The 22832-nt window shown below is 34.7% G+C and overlaps 1 protein-coding gene across 2 annotated transcripts in view; it reads right to left on the bottom strand.

Moving 5' to 3' along the window:
* Positions 1–1672: 1672 nt before the first annotated feature.
* Positions 1673–22832, bottom strand: part of LOC128208100 (neutral alpha-glucosidase AB-like) — a 36477-nt gene continuing 15317 nt past the window's right edge. For both annotated transcript variants that reach the window (XM_052911442.1, XM_052911443.1), the window contains exons 13-23: positions 22436–22638; positions 21843–22066; positions 21497–21593; positions 18265–18425; positions 16950–17199; positions 16690–16766; positions 16339–16413; positions 15951–16064; positions 12220–12329; positions 7125–7228; positions 1673–5123 (exon numbers count right to left, since the gene is read on the bottom strand). In XM_052911442.1, the coding sequence (XP_052767402.1) occupies positions 5017–5123; positions 7125–7228; positions 12220–12329; positions 15951–16064; positions 16339–16413; positions 16690–16766; positions 16950–17199; positions 18265–18425; positions 21497–21593; positions 21843–22066; positions 22436–22638 (1522 nt within the window). In that variant the 3' untranslated portion in view covers positions 1673–5016. The remainder of the gene's footprint in view (positions 5124–7124; positions 7229–12219; positions 12330–15950; positions 16065–16338; positions 16414–16689; positions 16767–16949; positions 17200–18264; positions 18426–21496; positions 21594–21842; positions 22067–22435; positions 22639–22832) is intronic.

Here is a 22832-nt window from a genome sequence, read left to right as displayed (position 1 = left end):
TTATCGATCAATCTTTTTGGGTAAGGTTTTGTCTACCGACATACCAACGGAAAGAAAAGGGGCATAAAATGGTTATGTTAAATGTCACTGCGGTCCATTGTGCAATAAGAGAAACATTTGAAAACACAGAGAGCATTAGCCAATGTAGAAAGCACACTCGACTGTACCCTCTTTGTCTTAGAAATGAATTGAATGATGTTATGTGCCTGTCAAAGTTCAAGAAAAAACTAGAAATGTGTCCACACAGATGCCCCGATATGCCAGGTTTGTTTCAAAAGCAAGGGCCATTCTTTTATCCATTGTCCATAAATGTGCATCAAAACAAAATAACATCAAATACATTCCTGAAAGATTTCAAGTTCAACAAGTCAAAAACTGCTAATTTCTGCTTATTCAACTCATAACTCTGGATATTGAGTGCAGCAGCACACAAAACCGCAGGTCTACAGCTTCATCACCAGGACAACATTCCCCGAAGTTTCATGACTCTAGGTGACCTAGTTTTGTAGTTTTGATTGACACAAGTCAAGAAATGCCAATTGTTTGCTAATTCAAGGGCTATGACTCTGGTTTAACGAAGTGCAGCAGGAAACGAAAGCCACGTGCACAACTTCATCACCCAAATCAATTTCGCTTATATTAAGGTTTCATGGCTGTAGGTAATATACTTTTGGAGTTTTGAGTCACACTAGAATCACAGACGTTCACACAGACACACACGGACAGACTCAGGGAAATCTATAGGCCCCCCTTTTGTTGGGGCGTAAAAAATCCATCAAGGGCCATAATTTGTATCTAGGTATTTATGGAGTTATGAATCCCAATTGTGTTTTGGCTGCGAACAACAGTTACTGTATAAAGAATGGGGTCTGTTGAATGAACACTATTTGAGATCTGAGTTAAAACCCCAAGTTACCCCAAAACATATACCAAACTTTTAAGGTTGATCAAAGGCCATAATTTGTATTAAGCTGATATTGAGTGTGATGGCCATGAACAACTGTGTGATGTATGAAGTCAATTGATTGAACATCATTTCAGATCATAGTTTAAAACCCAAAACTGCACTAAAACTTAAGTTTTTCAAGGGACATAACATTTATTAAAGTCAAAATGTAATCATGTAACCTCACTGTATAATGGCCGTCAACAATTGCGTGAAGATGAAGTCCATTGAATGAAGGGTATTTGGAGTAACTAGTGAAAATAAAAACATGCTCTTAAACTTTAACCAAAGGTCGATCAAGGGCCATAATTTGTATCAAGGATAATAGGGAGTTATGAAACCTAATTGTGAGGTGTGAAGTATAAAGTCCACAGGAGTTATAAGTGAAAATGCAAAGATAAAACTTTAACCAAACTTGTTAATAAAGGGCCATAATTTGAATTTAGGATAACATGGAGTTATGTAACCTAATTGTATACTGGCTGTCAACATTTGTGTGACGTATGAGGTCCATTGAATGAAGGGTATAGGAGCTCTTAGTGAAAACCCATCAGGGGACATAATTTGTATTAAGGATCATACTGGTGAATTAAATGAACCATATAAGAGTTATTAGTGAAAATGCTCATGTCCTAAAATGCAGAGGCAAGTAGTATAGCCCTACTTATTCTTCCAATAGTGGAGCTAAATAGAACATTTATCATAACTTATAGAGAAACACAAAGGTATCTTTTGATATGTTTATTTATCTAAACATATACATACATCACAAAAAGATGTTATAGAACATGACTTCACCAAGAATATTTTACAAATTCTCAAAGATGACCATACATTTACACATCAATGCTTATGGATGGGTCCTAAATGCAAACACTAACAGTGGGATATTTTCTTCCAATACAATTCTTTTTATTAGTCACTCTTATATCAAACTTAATAACATTACGCAGTATGATGTTTGAATATGTGGGTCATTAGCTGAATGTTATTTCAATGAAGTATGTGTGAATCTCTTTGGAACAGCATGTTAACATCACAGATTAATATTTAAGGTAACGGTATGTCTTTAACTTCTCTTCACTTCAATTTGTAATGTCTACGATCTAACAGAAAACAATGATAATTATTAAAGGTTATTACAAAATCAGTGTTCGCCCCTACACTATGATGAAGCACCAGTGATGGTGACTAGTACCTCGTGTTCGTGACTATAACTGGGAAAATTGAACTTTCCTCATCCATCACCACATCCTCTAACCTTTACCCCCAGTGATAGTCACATGCTGATCCCAGACATCCCTGTTTACAGTCACATAATTCCGAGCATAAACAAATATTGGCACAGATAACTCGTGTTATATCAGCTCTCAAAACTTCAACTGAACAAAGTGTAAAATGGATTTATAACAATTATGATCGGTGGAAACAGCAAACAGGTAATCTTGCAACAATTATTCTTTGGATGATTGTAATGACAAAACAAACATCATGTTGCACTTTTAATGGAAAACTGAATCATACAACCATGACCTGTGCATCTCCATTTTAACCTCATCAATCACGGATCAATGACAAGTGACTCATTTGTTTACAATGATAATGGAGATTTGTTAACACTGATACTAAGGGTACCTGTCCTACTTATTAACCATCCATACGCAGTAGTACTGAAATCCGCAAAATTTTTCTTAGCACTCCTATTGCATTGAGAAACAAATGTTATATTATATATATTACCAATCTATAAGCACTTATTTCAGCATTTAACCACATTTTTAACCACATTTTTATGTGTAAAATAGATCTTCATTCAAACAACCAATACAATATCAACACCCATACACTTTACTACTTGAAATAAACATAAGTTGTAAATAGTGACATGATCTACACATCAGTAACATGATCATCTACACATTAGTTACATGATCATCTACACATCAGTTACATGATCATCTGCGCATATGTAACAATATCCACTACACATAAGATACATGATCATCTATACATATGTTAAATGATCTTCTACACATCAGTTACGTGATCTTCTACACATCAGTTACATGATCTTCTACACATCAGTTACATGATCTTCTACACATCAGTTACGTGATCTTCTACACATCAATTACATGATCTTCTACACATCAGTTACATGATCTTCTACACATCAGTTACATGATCTTCTACACATCAGTTACATGATCTTCTACACATATGTTACATTATCTTCTACACATCAGTTACATGATCTTCTACACATCAGTTACATGATCTTCTACACATCAGTTACATGATCATCTACACATCAGTTACATGATCATTTACACATCAGTTACATGATCTTCTACACATCAGTTACATGATCATGTACACATCAGTTACATGATCATTTACACATCAGTTACATGATCTTCTACACAACAGTTACATGATCATCTACACATCAGTTACATGATCTTCTACACATATGTTACATTATCTTCTACACAACAGTAACATGATCAGCTACACATCAGTAACATGATCTTCTACACATCAGTTACATGATCATCTACACATCAGTTGCATGATCTTCTACACATATGTTACATGATCATCTGCATATGAACCAACCCATTTTGTGGCAGCAATCAATTATCTGCAAAAATGCCAAAAAGAAACTATAAAACAATGATTTTTATAATTAATGATGTGACAGAACACTATATAGCCATGTTTTTATTAATAATTGTCCTTGCGTAAATCAAGTTTGTCTAGGGATTTGAAGAGAAAGGATGGATTAATGGACCACGTGCTGGTATTTACTTAGAATTAAAGCCGTTGAATAAGTTTATAATATGATGGCACCCGGTTAATAAAAGGTTATATACATACTGAGTATGAGCTAAGCTAAATATTGGCAATACATTATGAACATCTTATCTACAATATTTTTACCCTAATAATGCTTCCTTCGTATATTCTGAGGAACTGACATTGGAATACCTCTAATAATACAAAAATAATGCTTGTGTTCAGTCAAACAAAGTGTGACCTCGATGAAACAAGCCAACACTGTACAAATGGCGGAGTTTTCACCTAACCCTAACCCTTCTACATCCAATTGTCTTGGAAGTCTTTTTCACGGCTATGATTGGATTATCATTGAGAAAACATCTGGTCAATGCACTGATTATTGTGAAGTTTGAACACTAACTGACAAATGTTTTCACACACCGATGAACAGAAATACTTAAATATTTAATCCTTAAATAACTGACCTAGTAATAACAGTGTTTGAGTCAACTTTGGTATCTTTCAACTAGAACTTAAGTATGAACGACATCATGTATCTATCTAGATCATGACAAGGATACATACTCAACAACATGACCATTATAGACACTTCAATATCACAATAAATAGGCATAATGGAGGAATTGTACAAATCTAGAAGTGTTGAGCCCAAACGCTGTTTGAGCAATATGAACATGTAATACAAATGTGCATATACAATAATAGTACACTAAACTAAATGGTATTTCATATGTATGAGGCCATACTCCCAGCACATTTCTAGTGAAAACAGTGTTTTGTAGCATACCTTGGCTGGTATTCAAAAAACTTTCTTAATCAAAATTTTCAAATTACTGAACATTTTCAATTTAAAACAGTAAATATTGTATAACCCTCTATTTTTCATTAAATTAATTCATAAGTATTTTTTTATTCAGGTCGTTTTCTTGCTAATTTTTCTTCTTTTTCGTGTAAAAGAGTTAAAGTCTTCTATAAATTCAACTAAGAACAAAACAAACATTTTTTCATTGAATTTTTCACTAAGATTATTTAAAGATGTTCTATGAATATGGACAACTGAACACTTCCGTATACACATAACTACTGTTAACACCACCACAAAAATTCAAATAGACTGGAATAACAGGATTGTCTAACAGAACCATAAAATCTAACTGAAAACCGACAATAGAATGCAAGTAGTTACTAAATAATGCAGTTCTTCTTCTTGTAAAAAACAACATCAGGATTTTTATGAGTGAAAATGAATGGTATAATTTTGTGTACAGCTAAGACAATCTAATACTAAAATCTGTGGCAATGTTAACTCCTGGCTTTCGTATAATGACTTGGCTGTTGTCGCTGCTGTAAGATAGCTGTAGACTGCTTTCCACTCCTGCAATGTGACAAAATGTTTACAGCTTTAAACTTGGTGGAACAATCATAATTCCCTTAAAACAAGGTTAAAGTTATGCCAACTATATAAGTAGTGTAACATTCTCTTTTAAAGGAAATTTCTGGAATGTTGAGTAGGGAAGAGATGATTCCGAGAATATTGATAATGTAACCAATATATGCGGGCCCCAATATGCACCGATACACAAGACTGATAGGTACAAGGCGGTTGAATGTCAACTGAGCTTTAAACAGTTTCATTATTAATTGTAAAATTGGTTAAATCATTGATTTTTTTGTTATTTATAACTGTCAGATTTTCATTTTTCATTCACATACTTGTTCATTAATTTTTTTTTATCCAGGATTATTTTTTTTATCACAGTTATGTCATAACACATTTCACTAGTTATTAATACATTTTGGAAACAAAATGGCTATTATATTTATACTATTCTGGTTAATCTTGTACTTTTTTTATTAGAATTTCGGAAAACAAATGAGCATGTTGATATATTGTCATCCCTAGTATTTTGCACAACTAGACTCCTAATTTCCAGTCTCAGTACCACAATCAATGAGGGTAAGTTAGAACATGAGGCAGGCACAATCTAACTCACTCACTTTTCACCCTGTGTATGCCCAAGAGTTAGGGTCAGAGTGAACACATAATTACACCTCATCTATTTCTGAATCTCTAATAACACTCTCAACTGTTCAAATTCATCTTCATGTTAATTGCTCATACCATTCCAGACTGTATCCAGAAATACATGTAACCAGTTTTGACAACAGTATATTGACAATGTACTTAAATTTCAAATCAAGGGAAATGACTATAAAATTCACAGGATAGACTGAATCCTGGACAGAACATGATACATGTACTTGTCAAATTCTGAATAATTTAGAGACAGTTGTTCAACCACACGGAAGAATACATCACATATTGTCTTATATATGTTTGATGGCAAACTGTGACTGTCATTACAAACACTATGTTCAATAACATTATTGGGTCAGAATATTTGTAGTTACAAAACATGGTCTTTATAAGAGAGACAAGGGATGACCTTGGTGGCCATCAGTAACAAATCTAAGTCATTCTAAATGGCATCAACGAATAAAACAGCCAATATATAAAAATAATTACCTAACAGAGGTCTAAACAAAGTCTCGACTAAAATACATCAGCAAATAAAACATGACAATGGACAGATATGGAAAGGTAAATCATGTTGTTTTGCTGGAAATTCTTGAGCTGTTAAAATACTGAGACACATTTACTTAAGTAGGCGAACAAAGCCAACTATTTGCATCTACTGGAAACCTGATGAAGATTCATATCATATTCACGAATATAATGGAGCCGGTGCATTTCGTTTTTTTAAGGCCATGATGTGCAAGGAGTGTACAAGATTAAACATTTTAATCGGTACCATTTTAGTAGCTAAGAATGGCGTTATTAGATACTGAAAGTCGAAAAATTCGGAAGGAGTACAACTTACAAACAAGCAAAAACTTTTTCATCTTTCAGGATCTAATGAAACAATCCACAGCATATTTATCAGGTTAGTGAAAGAATGTCCTATACATATATTTTTCTCGAATTGGATGCTACTACTGCACCACTATATTCATAAATACTAAGGCTTGTGAATACTACGGCTTGAGAATAGTACGGCTCATGAAAACTATAGCTTGATTCTCTATCATGAAAAATGTTCTTGGATAATAACATGTTACAAATCAGTGCAAATTTTGCCAAGTAAAATGCTTAAAACACAAACAAAACCATAAACATTTACAGGTTTACAAAATAATTTTGACCTATCCACTTAAACTTTCAATTTAAGTGTTAAGAAAAGCTTTGGATGGATGGGTTAAAATAACATTATACTAGAAATTTTCAAGGCATTCCTTCAAAACTGTTAGTGACTTCGATAGAGGGAATGAAATAATATAAACATTATACAAATCTAAGAAATGTTAGTGGACATACCTTTAACATTGAGAGTGGCTTTGGTTGGGCGTGTAGAGAGCCCGACTATCACAATCTTCTCCACCCACTCCTTGGTGGAGAAACTGCCAAACTGGTCGCCAGATCTGCAACATTAACACAACCATGTAGGTCAAACTGGACCACCCCCAAAAAAGGAAGATTTCCTAATAAGGGCCATTATTCGGGGGTATTTATAAAAGGACAAGTTCCGAAAAGGCCATCAAGGTCCACTTCCATGTACAAAATCAACAAAACATTTTGGGTTAGTGCTATTGTTTTCACCAATAGCCAGACAAATAATGACTGTAAATTCACTGAAAATTACTGCAAAATTCATGCTTTGTCAAAAAAGGATTTATTAAGTGGCTTGCACATGTGCATAATTTTTTTGTTATATAAAGTTAGCACATGTGCATATGTTATTAAAGGTTAGCACATGTGCACTTGTTATTTAAGAGAGACATTCAAGCCAACATTAAAAAGTCAATGCCAACTTCATTGTTCAGGAATATAAGTATCTTCCATGGCCGCTCGTGTAAGATAGGTTCATCCCAACCCTCGCGCCGAGTGTTTTGCGGAAATTTGGTAAACCTCGTTTCTGTAAAACACCCTACGCTCAGGTTGGGATGAACCTATTTTACACCCTCGGCCATGGAAGATACTAAGTTATAATCTATTAAATCATACATAGAAATTGACACATTCATATAAAGAAAGCTATTGGCATAATTGGTGTATAAATGTGTGTTCATGATAGAATGATAAAGGACTGTATTACATGGCATCTAATCCTGCCAGAAGAACTGCGTGCCAGTTCACAGGACTAGTGGTCTGGATTTTACTAGTCTTATTATAGAAAAAAATATATGTTCCTGAAAAACAAAGGCAAAACTTCTGCTGAAGTAAAGAGAAATTCAACACATAAAAAGTATTTTACTTGCAATCAATTTAGAACCATACCTTTATATGTATGGAGCATTTGCAGCCATGACTTTACATTATGCAATAATATTTTGGTTCAAGTTTCAAATTAAGTGAGGAGTTAATTATAGAATTGTGTAGTTAAATTATGTTGGAAATTGCTAAAATCATTTAAGCCATTTCAACCTTGCATGATGAAAAATCATAAAACTTTTGTTTATAACTCTTGCAATATTGACCTTTATTTATTCTTCTTCATTACATGTACGAGCCAATGCATTCAATAAATGGCTGCTACATGAAAATTGTAATGTAACAAAGAATTCCTTTCAAATCTGCATGGACAGAGTTAGCATGTACGCTACAATATACAGTTCTCATATCTCTTATGTACCTTATCTCCACTACAATATACAGTTATCATATCTCTTATGTACCTTATCTCCACTACAATATACAGTTCTCATACTTGTTATGTACCTTATCTCTACTACAATATACAGTTCTCATATCTCTTATGTACCTTATCTCCACTACAATATACAGTTCTCATACCTGTTATGTACCTTATCTCCGCTACAATATACAGTTCTCATACCTGTTATGTACCTTATCTCCACTACAATATACAGATCTCATATCTCTTATGTACCTTATCTCCACTACAATATACAGTTCTCATATCTGCCGTGTACCTTATCCCCACTACAATATACAGATCTCATATCTCTTATGTACCTTATCTCCACTACAATATACAGATCTCATATCTGCCGTGTACCTTATCTCCACTACAATATACAGATCTCATATCTCTTATGTACCTTATCTCCACTACAATATACAGTTCTCATATCTGCCGTGTACCTTATCTCCACTACAATATACAGATCCCATATCTCTTATGTACCTTATCTCCACTACAATATACAGATCTCATATCTCTTATGTACCTTATCTCCATTACAATATACAGATCTCATATCTCTTATGTACCTTATCTCCATTACAATATACAGATCTCATATCTCTTATGTACCTTATCTCCATTACAATATACAGATCTCATATCTCTTATGTACCTTATCTCCACTACAATATACAGTTCTCATATCTGCCGTGTACCTTATCTCTGCTACAATATACAGTTCTCATACCTGTTATGTACCTTATGTCCACTACAATATACAGATCTCATATCTCTTATGTACCTTATCTCCATTACAATATACAGATCTCATATCTCTTATGTACCTTATCTCCACTACAATATACAGTTCTCATATCTGCCGTGTACCTTATCTCCACTACAATATACAGATCCCATATCTCTTATGTACCTTATCTCCATTACAATATACAGTTCTCATATCTGTTATGTACCTTATCTCCGCTACAATATACAGTTCTCATATCTCTTATGTACCTTATCTCCGCTACAATATACAGTTCTCATTTCTGTTATGTACCTTATCTCCGCTACAATATACAGTTCTCATATCTCTTATGTACCTTATCTCCACTACAATATACAGTTCTCATATCTCTTATGTACCTTATCTCCACTACAATATACAGATCTCATATCTCTTATGTACCTTATCTCCATTACAATATACAGATCTCATATCTCTTATGTACCTTATCTCCATTACAATATACAGATCTCATATCTCTTATGTACCTTATCTCCACTACAATATACAGTTCTCATATCTCTTATGTACCTTATCTCTGCTACAATATACAGTTCTCATACCTGTTATGTACCTTATGTCCACTACAATATACAGTTCTCATACCTGTTATGTACCTTATCTCCACTACAATATACAGATCTCATATCTCTTATGTACCTTATCTCCACTACAATATACAGTTCTCATATCTCTTATGTACCTTATCTCCACTACAATATACAGATCTCATATCTGCCGTGTACCTTATCTCCACTACAATATACAGATCTCATATCTCTTATGTACCTTATCTCCACTACAATATACAGATCTCATATCTGCCGTGTACCTTATCTCCACTACAATAAACAGTTCTCATATCTCTTATGTACCTTATCTCTGCTACAATATACAGTTCTCATATCTGTAATGTACCTTATCTCCGCTACAATATACAGTTCTCATACCTGTTATGTACCTTATCTCCACTACAATGTACAGTTCTCATATCTGTTATGTACCTTATCTCCGCTACAATATACAGTTCTCATATATGTTATGTACCATATCTCCGCTACAATGTACAGTTCTCATATCTGTTATGTACCATATCTCCGCTACAATATATACAGTTATCATACCTGTTATTTACAGTTCTCATATCTCTTATGTACCTTATCTCCACTACAATATACAGTTCTCATATCTGTTATGTACCTTATCTCCGCTACAATATACAGTTCTCATACCTGTTATGTACCTTATGGCCACTTCAATCTACAGTTCTCATACCAGTTATGTACCTTATGTCCACTACAATATACAGTTCTCATACCTGTTACGTACCTTATCTCCGCTACAATATACAGTTCTCATATCTCTTATGTACCTTATCTCCGCTACAATATACAGTTCTCATACCTGTTACGTACCTTATCTCGGCTACAATATACAGTTCTCATATCTCTTATGTACCTTATCTCCGCTACAATATACAGTTCTCATACCTGTTACGTACCTTATCTCCGCTACAATATACAGTTCTCATATCTCTTATGTACCTTATCTCCGCTACAATGTACAGTTCTCATACCTGTTAAGTACCTTATCTCCGCTACAATATACAGTTCTCATATCTCTTATGTACCTTATCTCCGCTACAATATACAGTTCTCATACCTGTTACGTACCTTATTTCCGCTACAATATACAGTTCTCATATCTGCCGTGTACCTTATCTCCACAACAATATATAGTTCTCATATTTGTAATGTACTGTATCTCCACTACAATAAACAGTTCTCATATTTTGTGTAGGAAATTTTCAAACACTGAATCGCAAGTCTAAACACAGGCAATGTACACCAGTGAAATCAGGCCTCATTCCCAATGCTCAAACATACACGTTTTTCCCAAATGTAAAAATTCCGAAGTTAATTTTTTTGTCATTTTGTTTTTTTAAATGAACACTACTGTTTTGGTATTAAAAGAAAAAAGTGGTGTATACTTAATGAAAAGAACATTTACCACATTATTATATCTTTGTAGTTTTTTTGTAAGTATGATTGTTTCATTCTAGGCAAAAGTCCCAACCCCATCCCCAAAATGGTGAAATAAAAACAGTATACACTTTGGCTTGAATGGTTCTCATCAAAGTTGAATTTTAACATGATAAGTTTACTGAGCTTTAAAAGGAAACACCATGAACCATTTATTCTATGTCATGTTTATTGTGAGGCGTAATTTGTATATACAGGTGCCCTTAGGTAATTGGTGATCAGTGCACAGGTCCTTGCCCTGTTACTGTAGAAAATAATCAAATTGGCTCAATGTTATAATTAATGAGGTTCTGGATTTATCACAAGTAGTTTCATCATGATTTATGGCAACCATCAGGGATTTGAAATAGCACCTAGGAGACTGCAAGACTGGCACAAATACTTTTAAAGTCTTAAAAACAACAGATATCATGCTTATCAAACTGCTCGGCATATCTTTCCTGTGCAACAAATTTACTCATCTTAAAGTCAAGTGCCCTTCAGTTTTGACTAAATTTGACATAGACCTATCATGACAATAGTTTGTTATGCCTAATTTGATTTTATACCTTTGTCCACACGATAATTGTTCATAAATAAGTGCAAACAAAAGCAATAATACTTTTTCGTCAAAGCAATTTTACAGTGGTAAACTAGTCTTTTGTACCAGATGATATATCACACACCAACATATGGGGCATTTGCATGGTCATTTGCATTTTTATAGTTATAAATACATGCATGCTAACTGACACCAAATGGATTCCATTATGAATATAGTTTCAACTTAGGTGCACATTTATATTCAACTGTCACAGTTTTGATGAAGTTATTTATATCTTATCAAATTCATAACATACAAGTAGCACATAGTGATGATGATCGATATTTCAACTGAATACAGCATGTATGTATTGGTTGTGAAATATATTAGTAAGAATACAAGGGTCTACTTACTGGCTATGGAATTCATTGTGTTGAAATAAGAAAGAGCGCAGTAAATATTCGCCCTTCCTATAGTTGAAAGAATGGTAATCATCTACATATAAACTGCCTGTCGCTGACCCCTGCAATGTACAAGATATGGCTATTTAACATAATTACAAATACCAGAAGGGAGTGATGTATCTTAAGAACTTCAGGAATGATCTACAGAAATAGAGAAAGCAAATAATTCCTCACGAGGAAGGGAATGGATTTTTTTATTTTTTTTTGTATAAAATAGGATTGGGATAAATCAACAGAGAAAGTGTTTGCCATCCAACATCTAGCATGGTAACAACTCAATGTATTTCAAAATATTGGTTTCCAGATCATTCCAGCCTATTACTGGTCAACAGCATACCTTTCCAAATCAACAACATTTAAGATCAGACAAAGTATCAATGTTGAAGTAATCCTGATTAATCACCTAATAAGCTGTCTTCTCAATAAATCACTTATACTATACCAACCAAGAGCAGTTTGATGGATGTCCTTTTTGAATATATTTTCTAAAAAAGTTCATTCATAGTAAATTGACACATGTTTAGAACAAATGTCCAGACTAATCTGTGATGAATCATGTGTTATACATAACACAAGTGTTATGGGCAGGCAGCACAGACATGTTAGAGACGAGGAAAACAACACACGTAGGTTCACTGATAAACACAAATCACAAAAGTGAAAACGATTTCATGTTTAATATTCATCAAGGTTCGAATTAAGAAACAAAACAATAGCAGACTGTGAATACATTTTTCTCCCACCCCAGATAAGTAGATCCAAATATTTGACCATGCTGGAAATCCTTATCTTTTTCCACGGGCAAAGATTATAAGTATCTTCAATGGCCATGAGTGTAAGAAAGGCTCATCCCAATCTGAGCGTGGAAAGCAAAACACCCTGTGAGAGGGTTGGGATGAACCTGGAAAGCTTGTCTTGTGGCAATATTTATAATAAAAATAAATCATTTCTCGCTTCAAATGGCACCTAAAAAGTTTTAACAATGCATTCAAGAAATAATGCTGCACTCTCCTCAGAACTACCTAAAGAATGAAACCATATACATATTTTAAATCACTACATGCATATCTATGACAACCACAAATAATCACATATCTATATGCCAGTTGTTTTTACTACGCACAAAAGAGCTCAAGCAAAGTGTAAGATAGGTTCAATCCGACCCGAGCGTAAGGCCATACCAAATTAATGTTTAGTTCCTCGGATTTTTGCCAAAAAAAATTGGAGCGAGCGAGCGAAAAAAAAAATATTTTTTTTGTCAGTTTTCATAAAAACCGAAGCGAGCGAAGAGCGAAAAATATATTTTTCCTTATATTCAATATAAATGAGAAAGATTGTTCAAAATAATTGCTCTTAAACCCATTTTAATGCCATCTTGAACTGAACCTCTAACGGACATTGGGAAAATGTTGGAATACATACTATTTATTCATCCGTGTTTAGTACAAACATTATATGGATAAATCTAATTTCTTATATAATTAAAACGTACTTTAATATGACGATCATTCATAATAATAAATAACCCTGCTTTTAGTAAAAAGTTTGATACAACTTATATAAATCTAATAAATCTACCTGAATCAGTTTAACATAATATGCAACTGTATTTAGACATAACTTAGGATTGATTTTGGATTTGTAAAAAATAATCACTTACACACTGGCATCATCAAGCATCAGACTCCATACAACAGACTAAATTTTGTTTTTATTATCACAAGAAATGCAATGACATGTGCTTATTAAAACAAAAAGAACAAGAGTATTTTTCAGAGTACTTTTTTTGGTTATTTAGATGTTTTTATGCACCAGCCAACTGTATATGCACCCCCCCCCCCCAAGTCCGGAATAGCGGGGACTTTGACTTCCGGTCTCTCAAAACACGGGTGTAAAATACCCGACCTGCAGGGACACACTGCTGTTAAAATCCCTGCCAAATGGCCCCGCAACCCCGAATACCTATGTGAGGCCCATTCCCGACTATTTTCAATATGAAGACAAAACCACATTCACTAGGCACTGCAGGGCAACCTGAAAGGTAAAAACACAGCCCATTGCCTCTGCTGTCCCTGGTATACACCTGGAACAAGGGTGAGGGGTGGGCGGGGCAGTGGTTACAATTGACAAGTGCATTACAGTCCTGATTATGTTGCAAATAAAAACAAAATATAAGGTGATAACCTTAGGCTTACTTATATTGAGGTATATCCAGACCAGTGTTTATATCGCTATTTGTGAAAAGATATTTGTTCAAAACTGTTGCTTTGTCAGAATTTGATCAAAAATGAGCTTGATACATCAATTTGGACCAAACAATGACTCATGTTCCAGTGAAGTTGACCTGTGACATCTTCAGCATCGTCGTAACGAGGTAAAATATTGGTCCCTTGTATTATGACTTGAATAAAATAGTACTAAGTTGATCATTCCGATTTCCATTCAAAACGAGTCACTAATTACGCTACCAGTCTCAGATACACATGCTTTATTGCGTAATGATTGCTTTATATAATGATCCTTTAGTGTATGAGACGATCAACAATGACTTCAAGCATGCTCAAAACAGATTTATTGTCAAAAATAAGATTTAATTTCCAAACTTCGAGCCACATTGTTTATACCGGAAGCGGCCATTTTGATTGAATTTATTGAACCCATGCTAAACCGATCGATATACAGTATAAAAACACTACGCATCGGTAACTTCCCTTAACAAAAACAAGAAAACTAGCGTAGAAAAATTATACAAGATTAATTTTAGCCTTTTAATAAATTATTACCTGAAAAAAATCTGCTTGGCGATCAAAATGGAGGTGCAGGCGCACAAAAAAAATAAAAATATTTTTTTTACATTTTCAAAAAAATAGGAGCAGAAAATCCGCGGAACGAAATATCAATTTGGTGTGGCCTAAGGTGTTTTGAGGAAACAAGGTTTACGCAAAACACCCTGCGCAAGGGTGGGGATGAACCTATCTTACACGAGCGGCTATGGTAGATGCTTTTTCTCCCACCTCATTAAGCAAAACTAAGTAAAAATGTATTTTTTGCTGGAAATCTTTTGTGCTTAGTGAAAATAATTGCGTATGGTTATGCGATAATTCGTTGTTGTCATGGATATGCGCACAGTGATTTCGATTATGTGAATAGTCAAACCGGTCTTCAAATAGTTCTAAGGAGAGTGAAGTATTATTTCTTGACAGGTGCGTGAAAACTGTTTTATGGTGACATTTGAAGCAAGAAATAATAATTTAGCGTTCTAAATGTCGCCACAAGACAAGGTTTCCATGAGGCTACAGACGACAGTCTTTAACAAGGGAGGTAATTACAATGTGATGACCATAAAAAAGGAGTTCCATACGGGCATTTTATCTTCGCCCGTGGGCAAGATAAGAATTTCTAGCATGGTTAAATTATTGGATCTACTTATCTGAGGTGGGAGAAAAGTTTATCCCAACGACAGTTGTTCTACGGAATCTCAGCAAACCTTATATCCGCAAAACCTCCGCTCATATTGGGATGAACCTATTTCACACAGGCAGCCATGGAAGATACTTAGTCTGTATTTAGTGTTAAGATAACTTAAAGGTCAGCATACAATAAAGAACTTAAAATCAGAGTGAATAGATAAAAAGTCATCAGTACCGACAATCAATGTATTCTCGTTTGTTTGTACTTACAGTCTTATCCAGGCACACGACCAGGGTGAATGGATCATGTGTCATCAGTGCTGATGACCGACGTATTCTCATTTTCCGCGGAACTATTGAGCCTCCTTTCTGAAAAACTGGAATCTGAAAAATAACACATAATCAAATAGGCTATTATCTGAGTAAAGTTCAACTATGATCATGAGGATTTTAGCTGGGCATTCATTGCATTATAGATTTTAACAACATTAAATAAAGAGAAAGGTTTTATTTTCAATATTTATAGGCTGACTTGAAGTAAAAAGTTACTATGGTAAAAATGTTTCCTATGCTGTAAAGGTCAGGACTTGACCATGACTGTTTGAAAAAACAATTAAAAGCTCTGATAACGTAAATATGAGATTATTACTGTACCAACCTTGCTAAGGGGGGCTTCAATGTATGTAGACTGGCCACCCTGGTAACTTTTGTAGCTGGCAATATCATACCACACCTGCGTCACACACAAATATCATATGATAACAAGATAATAGGCACCATTTTTATGCAACTTTAGATATAAACTATGATCATTCAACTACTAAAATGCCACCTTAAATCCAACTAACATTCATAAAACAAATTGTTAAATTTCATATCAAAAGAGCAAAGGGAAGCTAACCATTGCAATTAATATGCAGATGATTGTCATTTAATCATTTATTTGACCAATAAGGGATTATATATGGAAACAAAATAACTGTGCTACACTATCCACACTATCTGGTACCTGATCTTTTCCAGGGAAGTAAACTTGAGTTCCAGTTTGTCCTGGTTCAGTGATTGGTTTTACCAATAGTGATGTTCCTATAATGAAATGCAAACAAATAAAATAACTGGCAACATTAGTTTCTTACTATCATTGGAACAAGTGTTCCCGAGAAAAAAAAATATTTCAGCATTGGACTGTTTTAATTATTTTATGAAAATCAAATGAAATTAAATTGAAGATTTTCAACACCAGAGTATTGGCATGATATTACTACTTACCAATGAGGTATTCATCATCCATGTTAAAGGTGTCCTTGTCTGTGGGGTATTCCACCCACAGGGGTCTCATGGGCGGGGCCCCCCTCTGCTCCCCCTCGTAGAACAGTGTGTACCACAGGGGTAGGTAGGAGTAGCGGGCCCGTATCACGTCCCGTATAATCTGCATGTTCTCCTCTGGCTGTAGGTATGGTTCTCGACGTTTTGTGTCCAGGTGGGCGTGGGCTCGGAAAAATGGCTGGAACGCTCCTGCCTAAAACCACAATGGTTTTGTCATGTATGGATAACATTACTGCTAAATCTTATTTATTAAGATCTGAAATACATGTACAGTCAAACCTGTTTTAAATGGCAACCCGTATTATCCAACCATCCCAAATTCCCCCCTGTACATTTTAACCAAATTTAATACATGAATTAAGCAGCATACTGTCTAACACGGCTGTGGTACCTAAAGTTTGACCCCATGAAGACATATAGACACTAATCCCATGTCATTGACACTTCCACTTATAAATTCTCATGCTGAGAACAATTCGATCCCATGTTTTTTAAGACACCCTTTTTTTCCAAAAGGCTATAATTATATTGCAAAATAAATAAATATGATGAGCTCAGAAATTCATCCTATCAAAATGCTTATAATATCACCCAATAACCCAAACATGTTCACAGTACTCAATGAGGAATTATGTTTATAAAATGTTTGCGAATGTTTTGATCAGAATCAACACAATTAATAAATAGATATTTGAATTAACATTTTTAATTACAAAGTTAATGGTCAAATACCTACAAAGACCACTGGTTATTACGGTTTAACAGTTCGCATTGTCACTTGAAGGGGCGAAACGAGTAACGATTTTTATTATATACCCATCATAAATCCACACACAATATATATCCAAAAACACGGTAGTCCGTATTCCACTCCAGTGCAATACAGCCATATTCCACTCTTGTGACGAAAACCATAACAAGTATCGTTGCGCGATGTTAAAATGAGTGAAAGTATCAAAACAATCAAAACAGTTCATTTAAACATCAACCGCAGGAAAGTAAGAACAATAAAAAAACAAAACAGCATCTCTTTGATTGTTTAGAATAATAGTTGTGTATACAAGAGTTCTCAAAGTGAGGTATTGAAGTGGTTGCATTGTATCTATTTTTAAACACAAGGAAATGTCTTTCTTACAATAAGTTTCCAGTCAAAGGCTATACTTATGCTCTCAGATAAGCAAGCTTAATGATTGAATCTGGCTCTAAGTGCAAGAATATGTGCCATAGCCCAGAGATCATGTATTGTAAAACCACTGACCTGGTACCAGCGAGTAAGGAGCTCTGTGTCAGGATTCTTGAAGAAGCCACCAACGTCAGCGCCGGAGTGGGTGATGCCAACAAGACTGAGGGATAGTAACATAGGGTTGGACACCTTGAGATGGGACCACTCTCCCATGTTGTCACCTGTCCATACCGCACCTGCAGGAAGGGAGCCAAGGCGTTATCAGAGTTATAATGTAAAAGCATGTAGAAAACTTGTGACAGTTGAAATACAACGTAAACTACAGGGCCAAGCCAAGCTATGACCATTCACTATGAGTTTTTTTAAGTCACAAACATTAACGCTTGTATTGCTTATATAAATAACTTATGTTTAATTAAACTTTCGGACACCTGTGAACAACTGAAATATCTTTATTTGATCATTTTAACAGAGCACAAATGAGAAGCGGTTGTAGGTTAAGCCAAATCTAGAGAAAGGACACTGTATAAACAGTTTTTTGCCAAATCAAGAGTCATTAGGCCAAAAAAATAAATATGTCTGGTTCAGGAAACCCGACCGACCCTATTTTTTACCCGCCGACCCTAAACTTTTTTTTCGAAATCGCGGCCGAAAACCGCTATACTGCGTATTGAAAATGTTCTTTTCTGTAGTTATTGCTCTTTGGGTTAATAGAGCGCGTTTATATCGATCTTTGGGTTAATAGAGCGCACAACAATGGCGGCGCCCATGGCGTGTTCACCAGCCACTTTGATGGCCATAAAACTCCAAAAATGTGAACATGGAGCAGAGCGGCAGGTCATGAAAGCGGTCAAGCATGGTTGCACAGCTTCGGAAGTATTCGAGGAGCTCCATGGGCCAACCAACCCCAAACTGTTTGCCACCAAATATGAAGCCGCAACTAGTTTAGGCCCGGTGTATGTATTGAAGAATATGAATACATAATGGGCAAATGTTAAACTGTAAAACTCTTTTTAAGATTTTTTCCATGTGCTTTCTGTCAGTACATGTAGTTGAAAATGCAGTGACTAGTAACTGTATCTATCACTGCTAGATTTTTTGGCAAACATTTTATCATTGGAGTGTTGAATTGTACACTGTCATATGTTTGAAAACTTATATAAAGTAAAAAGTACCAACCCCTTTAAGTAAAAGTATCAGAAGATTTTCAGTGAATGTCATTAAATATATATCAGTGAAAAAATTGCCATGTCATTGAATGTACGCATTTTGTACTTTAATAATTGTGTTTGGGAAATATATCAACAGTCAATTAATAATATTAAACTCACAAAGTATTGGATAATACTTTTGTTGCTCTTCTAACCTGGACCCCTAGGTCCTCAGTGCACTAAGATTGCCTAGCTAATGCCTTATATGATTTTGTGCAACACCACTCACAATGTGCATTTGTTACAATGACAGAATTCACAAAAGAGATGTATTAAAGTGACTTATCTTTACAAGATATTTTAAACAAAATTGTCGACAGAAATCTTTAAAAAATGGAATTTTTATAAAATACTAGGTTGTACATGAATCTCTTTTGTGAACTCTTTGTGCAGGTTAGCATTGTACAGAGGGTGACTAAAAGGCATAGGGTACATAAACAGCAAGCATAGAAAAGGAAAATAATGTGAATAAACAAAGATGATACATGGTTAGATAGATTAGATAGATTAGATAGATTTATTCGACATAAAAATTGCATATAACATGACAAATACAAATTTAAACATGTATAAACATATATAACATTTATGTCAAGGATAACACAAAAAAGAGGTAAAATAAAACCTTATTTCCATTGTGGTCCTTACAGATAATACAGGGTTGAAATGCTCTGTTATTATGTGGTTAAATGACTGCATTGAAACAAGCACACATCACAATACCACATGCTGGGAGTTACAAAGTGATCTGACTGCTCTGTGCATCGTCTACACATAGACAACATACGTCCAAAAAAAAAAAAAAAAAAAAAAAAAAATGGAAAAAATGCCTACCCTCCTAATTTTTTGGGACAACGTTTCCTGAACCAGACATATTATTTTTTTTGGCCTTACTTGAGAGTGACTGAGTTATCAGAACTGGCATTTGTATAATGCACATACACATTCTGATCATATATGCTGATGCTTGGACAAAGGTTTCGAAAGTTATTGACCAGACAAGTCCAATATTTGAATTGATGCACAATTTTGAATTCTTCTGCATTATCAAATCGATTGTGCACCTGTCCCATGCTTTCGAAAAACCTGTTTGCACATGTCAGCATGTGAGGTCAAACTCCCAGAATCCTGAGAATGTAGTTTTTTTCTAGACCCCGCCGACTAGGCTTATTTGAAAGATAAAAGTGAAGTCAGATTCACCTAAACTTACAACGAACAAAAAGCGATTTACTCTGCGATTCAGAGCCCCAAGCCATGTGATGATTTTTTTTTTTCAATCAATGATTGTTTATTCAATCAATGTTTGTTTATTCAATTAAAGTATATAAACGCATGTCAAGAGTAATTAATGCCCAAAGAGACATGTGATTGCTGATCTGGTTTTGACCAGTAATTGTCACAATTTATAAGCAACAAATTCAATGTGGTGAATGATATAAAGGTATGCAAATTAGGATACCTTCGGCAGTTTTCTCTCACTATGATGGTTTTGAAAAAAACAATGCTAGACTATCAAAATTGATATTTTATTCATTTTGTTCAAATATATAAAAAAAAATTCATCAGCTAAAATTAAAAGATAAATCTTTTAAGTTTTTAATTCGTAACAGAAAAAGAAACATTTTAAAAATCATCTGAAAGCGCGGGAAACAGGCGCCTGTTTACTTCCTGTCAATTTTTAATGAAAGTGAAAGGAGAACTGTTTGACATTATTAAATTGTTGTCAGTGTACAGAACAATTATGTTCTATACCTTTTATTGCTTTGCCATTTAATTCAAAGAACCATTATTGACCATGTGGTATACTGTCACTGTGGTGAAGTTTTTATTATTAAAGTGAGGAATAATGGTCTCTTACCTTGTCGTACATTTATTGTCAAATTATACACAACATCCATCACACGAGTTTTAATTTTAACTAGTTTAACTAAAAATCATCAAACCACATGACGTTCAATGTTATTTTGATTTTAACTTCCTCTTTATAAGATTATTTTTTTATTATTTTTTTTACTGAATTTTGGGTCTAACAGTCAGGTATCCAATATTTAGCGTACTATACAATGAGTACCTTAACTCTCTTAGAATATACACACCCCATCTCTGGGAACCAGCGAAGAATGCCCTGGTGAGCACAAAGAACCGCTCCTGGTTGTTACTTCTCAACAACTGTCCCTCCGCTGTCGCTTGTTGCTGAAAGGTACCAAGTCATAATATTTCTGAACAATTCACTTGCTTGCTCATCAATCTATTGTAACCAGTGACAGCATAGAGTCGGTGATGTATATCAAAATAATTGATTCTATACATTGTAATATGAATAAAGGTAATGATTGGGCTTGAGGTGAATGCTTGTGTACTGATATTCAAAAACACTAGGGATGGTCAAACCATTTATGATTCCAATAAAAGCACATGTACTTTCTATAAAGACACACTTACCACATAGTAGCCATACAAATTGTGCAGGTCTCTGTTCTCGAAGCCGTCCATGTGTTTCACATCCTTGTGGAAGGTTATTTCCGGTCCATTGAACACAGAGGGCTCATTCATGTCGTTCCAGGTGAACAGGTCCGCAGTGCTGCCCTTGTAATCATCAAACAGGAACTTGCTTGCCCACCACTTCCGTACCTCTGGGTTGGAGAAGTCTGGCCAGCTCGAAGTACCTGCAATATAAAGGGTGTAAAAGTAAATCAAGATTTCTTATTTATTAAATAATATATGATTAATGGTTTCCAAATTTGATTGAAGTTTCCTTCCCACCATGGGTTGTATGATTAAATGCAATAGCCCTAAACGTAATTTACAATCAGGTTCCTTGAGTTTGATATACCAATTTTTGAAGTCCATGTTTGTCTAACCCATTCAAAACACCTGTGGGATGAAACAAACCAATATTGGTACAAAAGAGGAAATTCTCAAGATTCTGGTCGTACAAGAACCAACATGAAATCCAAAATGTTAGTGATTATTGTTATATATGAAAAAGGTTAAAGTTATTTAGTGGTTGTTGGGTGAAATGACTTTGATCATACCTGGCCAGCACCAGCCATCATAGTCGTTGCCATCCTTGTTCTTCACATACAGTCCCTGGTCCTTGGCCTCCTGGTACACACGGTAGTTGCCGTCGCTCTTCAGGTGAGGGTCTACGATTGTCACCATCTTACGGCCCTTACTCGCAACATTGTTCACCATCTCAATGGAGTTAGGAAATTTACTGGCATCCCAGGTAAAGTATCTGCAAGATTAAAAGTAGTTTTCAAAACCTGCCTTGATCATGCCTTGTTTAGTTTCTATTACAGCCAACATTTTGTTCTTTGACCAAAGCTATGATAAACTGACTTTTTCTTTATTATGTAGTTACAAGTAGTCTTTTTATACTAGAACTATAGCAACAGTAAATATTAGTTATTGTAGTAAATTTAGCAAATG

This window comes from Mya arenaria, chromosome 11 (assembly GCF_026914265.1).
Source record: "Mya arenaria isolate MELC-2E11 chromosome 11, ASM2691426v1".
NCBI lineage: Eukaryota > Metazoa > Mollusca > Bivalvia > Myida > Myidae > Mya > Mya arenaria.
The sequence above is the reverse complement of the archived record's forward strand: the minus strand, read 5'-3'. Positions and strand labels throughout refer to the sequence as shown.